The sequence below is a fragment of the Leucoraja erinacea genome, chromosome 5 (genome assembly GCF_028641065.1).
Source record: "Leucoraja erinacea ecotype New England chromosome 5, Leri_hhj_1, whole genome shotgun sequence".
Classification (NCBI taxonomy): domain Eukaryota; kingdom Metazoa; phylum Chordata; class Chondrichthyes; order Rajiformes; family Rajidae; genus Leucoraja; species Leucoraja erinaceus.
In genome coordinates, this window is record NC_073381.1 from 52711297 (window position 1) to 52725057 (window position 13761).

Here is a 13761-nt window from a genome sequence, read left to right on the forward strand (position 1 = left end):
TTTGACCTGATACCGTGAGACTTCAAGATGTCCAGTATCAAAATTAAAGACAACTGGGAGAACTTCTCATTTCTGCTGAGCAGGACCAGGATCACAATGAGAAAACCGTGACATTGACTGATTGGATGTGATTTATTGAGTCATGTTATTTCTTGGCCAGTTTATGGTTCAACTTTCTCAATTAAGATGTTGCTCCCCAGTTGTTTGAACAAAATTGACTGGGTTGGGAGTCAATTTACCATCTTCAAATCCTCACCTCCAGTGCCTAGTCCTATGTTGGATGGTCTGTCCCATTTTATTCTTATATTTAAAAGTAGGGGTTGATGCAACTGAATGGCTTGGTTGATCATTTTTTAGGGCATTTAAGGGTTAACTACATGGCTATGTCAAGAGTCGCACATCGTTCCAGTCAAATAAGAACATCCGATTTTCTTGATGAACAAGGTTCAATTGGGCCAGTCCAGTGAGTGGGTGTGTGCCCAAAATAGCACAGGGCAGCTTGGTGTCCTTCCTCTCCCCCACCCCCTTACCTTTCCTCCTCACCTCCAAGGCATACTCTTATGCTGCTGTCCTATGCTTGCTATGGAGAGAGTGAGAGCTGACTTTCTTCCCAGTGCTAAGTGCTGCAATTATTTTTGTTACGGGCAACTAAATTAGGCACGAGTGCTTCACGCAGCATCCTTTTAATACGCCATCAAATAGTATATTGCAAATCAAATCATTAAATAAATCTAGTCAATCACTAATTTAACGATGAATTGTGTAGGAAATTTATAAATTAAACTTACCTTTCTCTTGCACAGGTGATGACTTACGTTTCAGCCCCAAACCTAGTCCAAGTCCAAGAGCTACAACAATTAAGCAGACAACCAGCACCTGCAAGAAAATATCATCACCTCTTTAGCTGAATAAGACTACTCAAAGTGTAGTGCACTAATAAAACATGATAATAAGCCATAACAGTTTTTTCTGCAAAACATTGTCATAGAAACATAGAAACATAGAAATTAGGTGCAGGAGTAGGCCATTCGACCCTTCGAGCCTGCACCGCCATTCAATATGATAATGGCTGATCATCCAACTCAGTATCCCGTACCTGCCTTCTCTCCATACCCCCTGATCCCCTTAGCCACAAGGGCCACATCTAACTCCCTCTTAAATATAGCCAATGAACTGGCCTCAACTACCCTCTGTGGCAGAGAGTTCCAGAGATTCACTACTCTCTGTGTGAAAAAAGTTCTTCTCATCTCGGTTTTAAAGGACTTCCCCCTTATCCTTAAGCTGTGACCCCTTGTCCTGAACTTCCCTAACATCGGGAACAATCTTCCTGCATCTAGCCTGTCCAACCCCTTAAGAATTTTGTAAGTTTCATCTAATTTGAAAGTTAAAAACCATACCTCATTGAAGATATTCTTCGAAATAATCTTGCCAAAAGATAATATTCTTGAAATAGCCATGCCTGGTCAAAACATACTGCCTTCACGCTTAAATCATGGGTACGAAGTATAAGCACATTTTTTGCAGGAAATGCACTGTCTGCCATATATTAATAATCAAACTAAAGACGCAGAACCAAACGTTTGGAAGAACACAATGGTTCAAGCAGCATCTGTGGGGCAAAGGGATGGTCAGCAATTGGGGTTGAGACCCTACACTAGAGGGTGGATATCAAATGTAATGAGGTGAGAAAGATGGGTGAGACAGGAGCCGATAGGTGATAAGCGATAGGTGAAACAAGATGAAGATGAGTTGATGAGTGGATGGAGGCTGATGGGAGACGTGGAGGCGAGGATTTTGAGCAAGGTCTGGCGGGTCATTGACATTGAGAGATAAGAAAAAAGAATGGGACAGGTGAATGCAGATAGGGGAAAGGTAGAGTGCAAGATAAGGGAGGGATGATGGGTAGATGGAACAAGATGTGGGAGAGGTTAGGAAAAGTAAGCTAAGGAAGAAGGTGGATAGGTCTGTGGGTAATGGGAGAAGGAACCAGACAGGGGAGGGTGATGAATCTACGCAGGATTGGAGGGGGAGGGGGTGAGGGTGGAAGAGAAAGGTTAACAAATGGAGAGAGAACCTAGGTGGAAAAACATGAGTTTGAAATGAACGTGCAGGGTTGGGGGAGGTGGGGTGTATAGTCTTCTCAATGCCTGAAGAAAACATTCTGTTACTTTAACCTACCGATAAGGGAATAATTATTCCTGCTGCAACTTATGTTTAACCTGAGGTATTCGGCATCACACCAATAAAGGATAAATATTTCCCCAAACCACTGCCACAGCCCAACGTCAGTGCCTGTCCCAAGCCCATCCACAAAACAATTGGACAGGTATGTGGATATGAAAGGTTTAGAGGGATAGGGGGGGAAACAAGGGCAACTGGGACCATCTCTACCATGCTGCACACAGTACTCACTCATCTGGAAAACAAAAATACCTACGCCAGAATCTTGTACATGGACCAGCTCAGCATTTAATACCATCATCTCACGGAGACTTGTGGAGAAACTAACCCTGCTGGGCCTCAACACCACCCTGCGTCACTGGATCTTGGACTTTCTGACAGAGAGACCGCAGTCAGTCCGTATTGGCAAGAACACTTCAGGCTCGATCACGCTGAGCACCGGCTCCCCTCAAGGCTGTGTGCTCAGCCCGCTGTTGTTCACACTACTCACACATGACTGTGAAGCCAGATTCAAGGACAATGAGATCATAAAATACGCGGATGACACGACAGTGGTGGGACTCATCAGCGGAGATGACGAATCAATGTACAGGGAGGAAGTAAAACATCTAGTGGACTGGTGCAGCAACAACAATCTAGCATTAAATGTCGACAAAACAAAGGAGATGGTTGTCGACTTCAGGAGGGCACAGCCAAAACACACACCCCTCAACATTAATGGCACCACGGTGGAGAGAGTGGAGAGCATAAAGTTCCTCGGAGTGCAAATTACAGACAGTCTCACCAGGTCCAGGAACACCACTGGGACCGCCAAACGGGCCCATCAGCGACTGCACTTCCTGAGGAAACTAAAACAGGCCCCACTCCCCACCAACATCCTCAGGACTTTCTACAGGGGCACGGTGGAGTCTGTACTCACGTACTGCATAAACACATGCTACTCTAACTGCAACTGCACGGACAGGAAGGCTCTACAGAGGGTAGAAGGGAGCAGAGAGGATCATTGGCGTCTCCCTACCCTCGGTACAAGAACTGTTCCAGAGCCGCTGTCTGAAAAAAGCTCTGAGAATAGCTAATGACAAACTGCACCCCCTCCACACACACCTGGATCTCCTGCCATCAAGCAAGAGATACCGTAGCATCAAAGCCCGGACTACAAGACTGCTAAACAGCTTCCTGCCACAGGCTGTGAGGCTGCTAAACAATCACTCTGTACTCACAGTCACCTGATTCTGTGGCTTTGCACTGACATTTTAATAACTCTGGCACTGGCCACTCAAATCAGCTGACCCGGACATTTTAATGATTGGTTTTACTGTATTTTAATGTTGCTGTTTTACCTGCTTTTAACTATTTATACCGTTTCATCAGGGACTTAAATGTTTTTAGTGTTATTGTGTGTGAAATGTTTTAAGTTTCATGTGCGATGTTCCGGTATTCCCTGGGAAACGTCTTCTCATTTTGCACTGTACAATTGTTGCTTTGCAAGATGACAATAAAGGTTGATTGATTGATTGATTGATTGATTGATTGATTGATTGATTGATTGATTGATTGATTGATTGATTGATTGATTGATTGATTGACTAGCTCAGACAAAGCATCTTGTTGGCATGGACACATTCTGCTGAAGGGTCTGTTTCTGTGCTGCATCTCTCAATGAATCTATAGCAATATTGACAATGCCTTCAATCTTTCCACCATGACCACACTCTAATCCCCTAACAAGAAGTATAGTTCACTTCAATCGCCTTCATACCCAATTACGCAACAAACTTTAGTTTAGTTTAGAAATACAGTGCGGAAACGGGCCCTTCAGCCCACTGAGTCTGCACCGACTAACGATCCCCACACATTAACACTATCCTACACCAGGAACAATTTTTACATTTATACCAAGCCAATTAACCCTCAAATCTGTACGTCTTTGCAGCGTGGGAGGAAACCAAAGATCTCTGAGAAAATCCACGCAGGTCATGGGGAGAACACACAAGCTCTGTACAAATGTGTGGAGAGGAATGAAGACCATCACTGGCTTCAAGGAGAAGAGAAGCCAGCCGGCAGGAGTCGTGGACAAGGCCAATGAGTTTAACCTGTTCTATAACAGGTTTGATCTGGTATCCCCTCCCACCTCTACAGGTGCAGCCTCTCCCCCACCATCACCTCCACGAGGCAGCCCCCCCAACACCACAGCTGCAGCACCTCCTATGCCGGCATCTCCTCAACTGTTCTTCACGGCGGACGAGGTGAGAGCTGAGCTGAGGAGGCTGCGTGTGCCCTGGTAAAGCAGCTGGCCCTGATGGTGTATGTCCCAGGCTACTAAAAGACTGTGCGGCTCAGCTGGCGGAGCCGCTCCAGACCATTTTCAACCTGAGCCTCCAGTCAGGGAGGGTACCAGGTCTGTGGAAAACATCATGTCTCGTGCCGGTTCCCAAAGCAGGGCGGCCGACCGAGATCAACGACTACAGACCGGTGGCCCTTACATCCCATATCATGAAAACAATGGAGCGGCTACTCATTCGTCTCCTGAGACCACAAGTCCAGCACGCACTCGACCCACTACAGTTTGCATACCAGGAGAACATTGGGGTGGATGACGCAGTCCTCTACATGCTGCACCGGATCTACTCCTTTTTGGACAAACCCGGTGGCTATGTGAGGATTATGTTCTTCGACTTCTCAAGTGCGTTCAACACCATCCAACCCCTGATTCTGAATGACAAGCTTAAGAAGATGGGGGTGGATTCCACATTTATCTCCTGGATAGACGACTACCTGACGGGTCGACCACAGTTTGTCAAGCTGGGGGACAGTGTCTCTGGCACAATGGTGTGCAATGTCGGAGCCCCACAGGGAACGGTTCTGGCCCCATTCCTCTTCACCCTGTATACAGCAGGCTTTAACTATAAGTCTGACACATGCCACGTACAGAAATATTTAGATGATACAGTGATTGTGGCATGTGTAAGGAACGGGCAGGAGGAGGAATACAGGAACTTGACCAGTTCCTTTTGTGCCTGGAGTGAAGAGAACTGTCTCATCCTGAACACAACTAAGACTAAAGAGATGGTGGTTAACTTTGGCAGGTCCAAGCTCCCCCTTCAACCGGTCAACGTTGCTGGGGTTGACATTGAGGTGGTGCAGACATATAAATACCTTGGAGTGCACCTGGATGACAAACTGGACTGGTCTGTCAACTTTGACTCCCTCTACAAAAAAGGCCAGAGCAGACTCTTTTTCCTCAGAAGGTTCAAATCCTTCAATGTGTGTAATGACATGCTGCACATGTTTTACAACACGGTGGTTACAAGTGTTATTTTCTACGCTATTGTCTGCTGTGGCAACAGCATTAGTGCAAAAAACAACAAGAAGCTGGTCAAACTGGTTAAACAAGCTAGCTCAGTGCTGGAGGGGAGAGTAGAACTGGGATGGATGTGCTTGAGAGGCGTATGAGGCACAAGGTGCAGGTCATCCTGAAAAAGGCTGTAGGGGGATGCATTCTTGCAATTTTTTATTTTTATTTGTTAATTATTGGTCTTTTTAAGTATTTATTGCTCTCAGGTAGTGTCCACAGTGTATGTATTTTCTGTCTGCGTTCGTTTTGAATCTGTGGGTTTGTTGGTTGGGGGCTTCTGGACATCTGAATTTCCATGAGGGGATCAATAAAGTATTTATTATTATTATTATTATTATTATTATTATTATTAAATAAGTACCCGTAGACAAGATCGAACCCGGGTCTCTGGCGTTGTAAGGCAGCAACTCTACTGCTGCGCCACCATGCCACCCTGTTCAAGACACATTCATTACTCCTTTAAGATACATTCATTACACAAGAATTACTTGGAACATTCAGTACTGCAACTTCAGCATTATGATGGGACTCGGACTCAAAAATCCATGTTTTGTGTTGAACAGGCCACGGGATGTGAGTGGGTAACATCTCTTCCGTACCCTCATGTAATGGGCCCAAGGATGCTGTCTGGATCCTGCTCCACAAAGTTGCTGTCTACTCTCCACCCTCACCCACTAATACAGAGGACCAAATACAGAGGTCTGATGAAGGGTCTCCACCCGAGAAGTCACCTATTCATTTTCTCCAGAGATGCTGTCTGATCCGTTGAGTTACTCCAGCATTTTGTGTCTATCTTAGGTGTAAACCAGCATCTGCAGTTCCTTCTTACACAAATTGCTGATCCTCTGCACCTGGAGTTTAGCAGATTGTTGACAGGGCTTCAGGCTGTACAATGCAACAGCCCCACCCCAAAGCTCCCCGGCAGCTTTTGACAGCCAACAATTATGAGGTAGGTCGACTACGCCCTGTTTCGACGAATGCAATCAACTCGACGTGCACAAACGGAAGATCAAGTAGAACAAGTTGTCCTACAACTTTAGGCTGTGCACGCCACACAAAAGAAGAAGAAGGGTAGGTCAACACAAAATGCTGGCATAACTCAGCGGGAGTGGCAGCATCTCTGGAGAGAATAAATGGGTGATGTTTCAGGTCGTGAACCTCCTTCAGACAGAAGGGTCTCAACCCTAAACGTCACCCATTTCTTCTCTCCAGAAATGCTGCCAGTTCCACTGAGTTACTCCAGCATTTCAAGATTCAAGATCGGTTTATTGTCATATACTATAAGATACAGTGAGATTTGAGTTACCATATGGCCACACCAAGTGAAAAGCAGTAAGACACACAACCACATAAAATAAAATTTACACAAACATCCACCACAGCAGGTCCCCACATTCCTCACTGTGATGGAAGGCAATAAAGTCCAATCTCTCCCTCTTTCTCCATGGTCGGGGCTGTCGAACCGCAATCAGCGATCTGATGCCCTCGGTGATGGAACTCCCTCATCAGGACGGTTGAAACTCACCAAGGCTTGGAGCCCCAACTCAGTCTCTAACTAGGGACCACGATGTTTCAACCAGGTACCAAGATGTTAAAGTCCACAGGGCCACGGTTGGAGCTCTCCACAGTTTTGTGTCTCTTTCGATTTAAACCAGTATCTGCAGTTGCTTCCTACACAATGATGGGGTAGGTCTTTGTTGGTTTTGAAAATTTGAAAGGACTAATTGTAATTGTTTTTAAAAGTCCCTTATATCAGTATCAGTTATTTATTATCAGTATTAATAATAAATTATCATTATTAGTGGTATTATGCTCGGGTTCTGTTCCCTTTCAGTAAATTACATTTTTATTCCTGGGGTATATCGCCCTTTTTCTATCAGCTCTTCATTTTATGGATGAGAATTAATTCTTCAATTCATCAGTGATGTCCCAAACCTTGTCTGCTCCCCACTTCCTGACAGTGATCACTCAAACCTGCATTCATATAAACCATATAACCATATAACAATTACAGCACGGAAACAGGCCATCTCGACCCTTCTAGTCCGTGCCGAACACATATTCTCCCCTAGTCCCATATACCTGCGCTCAGACCATAACCTTCCATTCCCTTCCCATCCATATAACTATCCAATTTATTTTTAAATGATAAAAACGAACCTGCCTCCACCACCTTCACTGGAAGCTCATTCCACACAGCCGCCACTCTCTGAGTAAAGAAGTTCCCCCTCATGTTACCCCTAAACTTCAGTCCCTTAATTCTCAAGTCATGTCCCCTTGTTTGAATCTTCCCTACTCTCAGTGGGAAAAGCTTTTCCACGTCAACTCTGTCTATCCCTCTCATCATTTTAAAAAACCTCCATCAAGTCCCCCCTTAACCTTCTGCGCTCCAAAGAATAAAGCCTTAACTTGTTCAACCTTTCTCTGTAACTTAGTTGCTGAAACCCAGGCAACATTCTAGTAACATTCATATCTTCACTGATCAAAGGATGTAGCTGGTCTCTGCATTTCATCCTCCCAAGGCCCCCGGGACTTGCTGACAGATATGGTGGTGCTCTGCATCACCTTTTTTGTTTGTTATCTCTCACATGACCATCTCCAACAATGTGTCCAATGACACATTCTGCTTGTTAAAGAGCAGGCTCATTGATTACAGTAGCCAGCTGTTTTTAAATTAACCTTTTCCAAGAAGGTTTAAGATTTTCAGATTCAACATGTACTATCTCATATCACTTCTTCCCCACTACTTCTTACTACATCTACTGGGCCAAAATGTGGGAAAATATGACTAACTTAGATGGGGCACCTTGTTCAGCATGGATGAGTTGGCTGAAGGGCAGTTCCATGCTGTATAACCCTATGATTATGACTCTATACAATTGGAATGTCCACTGTCTCTGTTAAATGTGGCGGCTATGGCAAACATAAGGCCATTAAAAAGTAAAAACCGCGGCCATATGGCTCCTAGAGCTTGCACTGTGATTCAGTAAGGCTGATCTAATCCTGGCATAAATTCCTATTTCCTGTATGTTCACCGTAACCTTGACCACCGCAATTTCCCCATTGACCAAACATCTGTTCATCTCATCTATGTAGATACAATGTTTTCGTTTTGGCAGCTGTCCAGGATGCAAAATGCAGATTCTTGACCCTCTGAAAGAAGAAATTCTGCTTTCTTGCCTCGGATAGATAGAGAGATGTGACATTAAAACAGGCCCTTCAGGCCACCAAGTCCACGCTAACCATCAGGCACCCATTTACACTAATCATTCTGTTCATATTGTAATCAGTTATCCCCAGATTAAGTTATCAAAAGCCTGAATATCCCATTTCTTTGGTTCCCTTCATCTACTCCACCAGCCCCATTCTCAGAGAACAAGTAGATTAGTCAAACATGATTTATCTTCCATGTCCATATTGACTTTGTTCGTTCCTACAATATTATCATCTACACACAAGGGGGAATTTACAGTAGCTAATTAACCTACCAATCCGCACGCCTTTGGGATATGGTGGGATACCTGGGCACCTGGAGTCACAGGAGAACATGCAAACTCCACGCAGACACCACCTGAAGTCAAAATTGAATCCAGGTCTCTTGCACTGTGAAGAATCCTTTGATTCCTTTTATGTGCAGAAATTTGTCAACCTCTGTTTTGAATTAAATCAAATTACTTGTCTTTCACAGATTTCTGGGTTTGAGAAAATCAAAGATTCGCCACCTTTTAAGAAAGTACATTTCCCCTCATTTCAATTCTAAATAGCCTGCCTTTTACTTTGAGACTCTGACCCTGTTCAGCCGGGCAAAATATTCTCCTGCATCTATCCTGTCAAGCCCTCTCAGAATTGTGTATATTTTAATATAGTAATTCCTCTCAACTCTAGGTGCATGACCTATTCAATCATTCCTGCTGTAACAGAGCGGTCATCTAGGAACCAGTCTGGTGAATCTTTGCACTTTCTCTACATTAACTAAACCTTTCTGAAACACGAGACCAAAACTGGATCGAATATTCCAAATGTGATTTCGCTAAAGTCCTGTAAAATTGCAGTACGACATCTTTACTCTTGCAATGACGACCAACATACCTAGCCCTGCCTAAGTGCTTGCTTCATTTGCATGTCAGCGTTCAGAGATGTGTACATTTCCCAATCTCTCACCATTAATGAATCAGCAGCATTTCTGTTATTTTTCCATCAAAATGGATAACCTTTCATTTTTCCACATTGTACACCATCTGCTACATTGTTGCCCCTCATTCAAGTTGTATATCCAGTATTCCCTTGAAGCTTCATTGTATCCTCATCATAACATACATCTTCACAGTTTCATCTCATCAACAAACTATGAAACATCATGTATGTCCCCTTCGAAATCATTGAGATAGATCATGAATAGTTGTGGTCCAAGTACGATCTCTGTAGTGCCCTTTGTCTTTGGAGTCTGGTAATGAGGGAAGGACCCATTTATTACGCCTTTATTCTACATTTATTAACTCAATCCACGCTAATATATGGCCATCAAATTCATGCAACCTCATCTTGCTCGGCATCCTCCTGTGCAGGACGTTATCAAAAGCCAGAGTATCCCATTTCTTTGGTTCCCTTCATCTACTCCACCAGCACCATTCTCAAAGAACAAGTAGATTAGTCAAACATGATTTATCTTCCATAAGTCCGTATTGACTTTGTTCGTTCATATAGTATTATCATTGTCTTAATGCCTTCACATCACATCCTTATATATTCCAGCATTCGAGTGTCAAATTAATGTCAAATTAATAGGTTTATTATTACCTTTCCCCTCATACATGTTTCGAAAAGATTTCCTTTAATTCCCATTGGGGTTTGTCCAAACTCTGCACCTTCCGATTAAGAGAACGTCTTTATCCCAGTTACTTCCCCAGTGCACCTTCGCTGAACTTCCAACAGTGCAAGTTTATCATGGAGACCAAAACTGCATGCAGCACTCCAGGTTTAATCTGACCAACTCTTTGTATAGATGTGGTGAGATTTTCCTTCTTTTATACTCCAATCCCCTTACACTAAATGTTAGCATTACATTAACCCTCCTATACCTGCAGGCTATATTTCTGTGTTTTGTGTACAAGGACACCTAAATCTCACCATACAATAGCATACTGTACCCTTTTTTCATGAAAAAAATATTCTGTTTTTTTTAATCAATAACTTTAGTCTCATGTTTCACCGTATCCCTTTGCAAAGTACGCGTGTCCTCTTCGGAGCTTTTGTTCTCACCTATCTTTGCATCATCAGCAAATATGACTAAAGTGCATGCAGTCCTCATCTAAGTCATTACTATATGGAATGTAACTAGTTGTGGCCCAATATTGAACCCAGTGGCACGCCATGGATTGGCACACCAACAGAGAATTTTGACCCCATCAGTTCTCATCGCAGTGTCCTATCATTTTTATCCTTGGCTCTATATTTTAACCCTATATTCTCTTGAACACAAGAACGTTTCACCTCCATCTGGTTTCAGTACAATTGCTCTTCACGTTTTTATCTGTGCTTTTGCTTTCTCATTCCAGTCTCAACTACTGCAATGTTTGTCTGGCCAATTATCTATCCACTGAGCACCGACATTCAACCAAATGTCCAGTTTAAAATCTATACCAGATTATGGCTGGTCCATTAATTACTCAATTGCTTCTCAGCCACCAATGGTAACAAGTCTATCAAATGTCCAGAATTTAAACGTCATCCTTGTGTACATGGCCTCAACTCCACCTATCTCTGTACATATATATATTGAATGCATGAGCTTATCGATGCACAACATAGGGCTACCCATCCCTCTTGCCTGCTCTGCCATTTAATAAAATCATGGCTGAACAGATTGTAACCTTAATTCAACAGAATGATCTGTTCATAGTGACCTTTAATCCCCTTGCTTATCAATAATCTATTCACCTAGAGTCGTACAGAGACAAGGGGTGGCACAATCGTGCTGTGGTAGAGTTGCTGCCTGTCAGCACTGGGGACCCAAGTTTGCTCCTGGCTATGGGTGCTATCTGAACAGAGTTGTACGTTCTCTCTATGACTGTGCAGGTTTTCTCCAGGTGCTCTAGTTTCCTCCCACAATCCAAAAATGCACATGTGTGTAGGTGAATTGGCTTTTGTAAATTGTCCCTATTGCATAGGATAGTGGTAGTGTACAGCAAAGATTATAGAGGAGCAAGATAGACCACTCCTCGAAAAACGCGTAGTATCACGTGTGTGATTGTCGACGCCATTTTATTGAGGCATTTATTGGGCTTCCCCCACACTGTCATGGCGTCCTTATCTAAATCTTCATCTCACTGCTCTGCTATCAATTGTTCTAATCGTAAATGTAGACAACCCGACCTGTCATTCTTTAGGTTCCCCAATAAAAACGAAAGGTGAGAACATATTATTATTATTTTCAGTCGCTATTCTGTCGTGAAAATGTTATTTTCTGTTCTCCCCTCAACGGCCATTGGGAAACTGGGTTTGTCGGTACATTAGAAAGTTATTAGACTTATTTTTAATAGATCTTTACTCACCACAATAATAAAGACAATCATTTTAACACTTCTGTACGTTTTTGGTTTTGATCTTGTAAGGGATTGGTCTCCAAAATATGGCCCGCGTGGCCCGCGGGACACATTAGGCCCAGTGACCACGAGATTTTTCGAGCTCAGATTCGTGTCCGGGAAGGAAGGCGATGGCTGTTACCCGTTATGTCCCTCGAATTGTCGAGACATCATAAGCAAAGATCACAAGCCCGCCGTGAAGAAGGGTGCAATCAAAGATTATATAACTCTGCTCTATCATCCGGGTGCAATGGTGGGCCGGGGGGTTCGGCGGCGGCGGCGGCGGCAATCAAAGATACTAGTGGAGCTCTGCTCCATAATCTTTGGTCGTAATGGGACGGCTGCGCGTTATAATGTGCTATCGTTCAACTCTCCCTCTCCCTCTTCCCCCCTTCTCCCTCTCTCCCTTCTCCCTCTCCCCTTCTCCCTCTCCCTCTCTCCCCTCTCCCTCTCCCCTTCTCCCTCTCCCCTTCTCCCTCTCCCCTTCTCCCTCTCCCCTTCTGCCTCTCCCCCTTCTCCCTCTCCATATATGCATATAAATGTATGCATATGTATGTGTGCATATGTATGTGTGCATGTGTATGTGTGCCAATGTATGTGTATACGTAGGGGGAGAGAGAAGGGGAGAGAGAGAGATGGGGAGAGAGACACATCAGACCCATCACGAGATTTTAACCTCAGATTCGAGTCGGGTAGCGCAGCGACCCGGGGCTGCTCTTGGTGTAGTTACCGATTAGATCCCTCGAACTGTCAGAGCCGAGACATCGCTGGGCCGCTGTGAAGAAGGGTGCAATGGTGCGGTGCGGGGTTCGGCGGCTGTCAGAATGGGTTGGCTGTACGTTTTAACGTGCCATCGTTCCTCTCCCCCCTTCTCTCTCCCCATCTCTCTCTGCCCCTTCTATCTCTCTCTCTCTCCCTGTCCCTCTCTCTCCTCTCTCCCTGTCTCTCGGTATCTCGGTCTCTGCCCCATCTGCCTTTCACTCTCTTCCTCCCCTCTCTCTCTCAGCCTACATTAGAAGTTTTAAATAAGCTCTTCTACATTGAAGGTAAATTGACATATTAGTGGCAAAATGCATCTTCAATATACAGGTATCTCCCCACAACTGAACAATTGCACGTAAATGATATATCATTCATTCTGCAGATATGTAGTTATAACTACATTTTTTCCTTCTTAGGAAGGAAATCCAATATGAGATTTTCTGTAATTTTCTGTAATTTTCTGTAATTTCAGCGGGTCCAGAATACTCGTCGACAAGATCTCCTCCACCAAAGTCTAGTGTACTTGTCAACCACCTGCCATCTTTGTTCTGAACACTGAACTTGACTAGTTTTCCAACAGGCAGACCAATGAGAGGCTAAATTGCATGCAGTTCCAACGCTATTTGACATCCTGAACACGCCGAAATTCTGTTTTCCCAACGCAGGTTACTCAAGAGGAAGTATGAGAACCTCCCGTTAGCCACACAAAATTGTGCAAATGACGATTTATTTATTATTGTATATAAATTGGAAATTTTGTTCTTTGGGGTAAGCAAGGGGTGGGGCTATCATTGTCTGAAATATGTTGTATTTTACATCACTTTCAAAACACTGCAACCCCCTGTATATGTCGTGCACAAAATGATGTGAATTATGTAAATA

At 43.9% G+C, this 13761-nt stretch overlaps 1 protein-coding gene across 1 annotated transcript in view; it reads right to left on the bottom strand.

The window, feature by feature from the left end:
- Nucleotides 1-13761, bottom strand: part of LOC129697253 (venom phosphodiesterase 2-like) — an 84114-nt gene that overhangs the window by 64777 nt on the left and 5576 nt on the right. The window contains exon 3 of the mRNA XM_055635608.1: nt 789-876. Within this exon, the coding sequence (XP_055491583.1) occupies nt 789-876 (88 nt within the window). The remainder of the gene's footprint in view (nt 1-788; nt 877-13761) is intronic.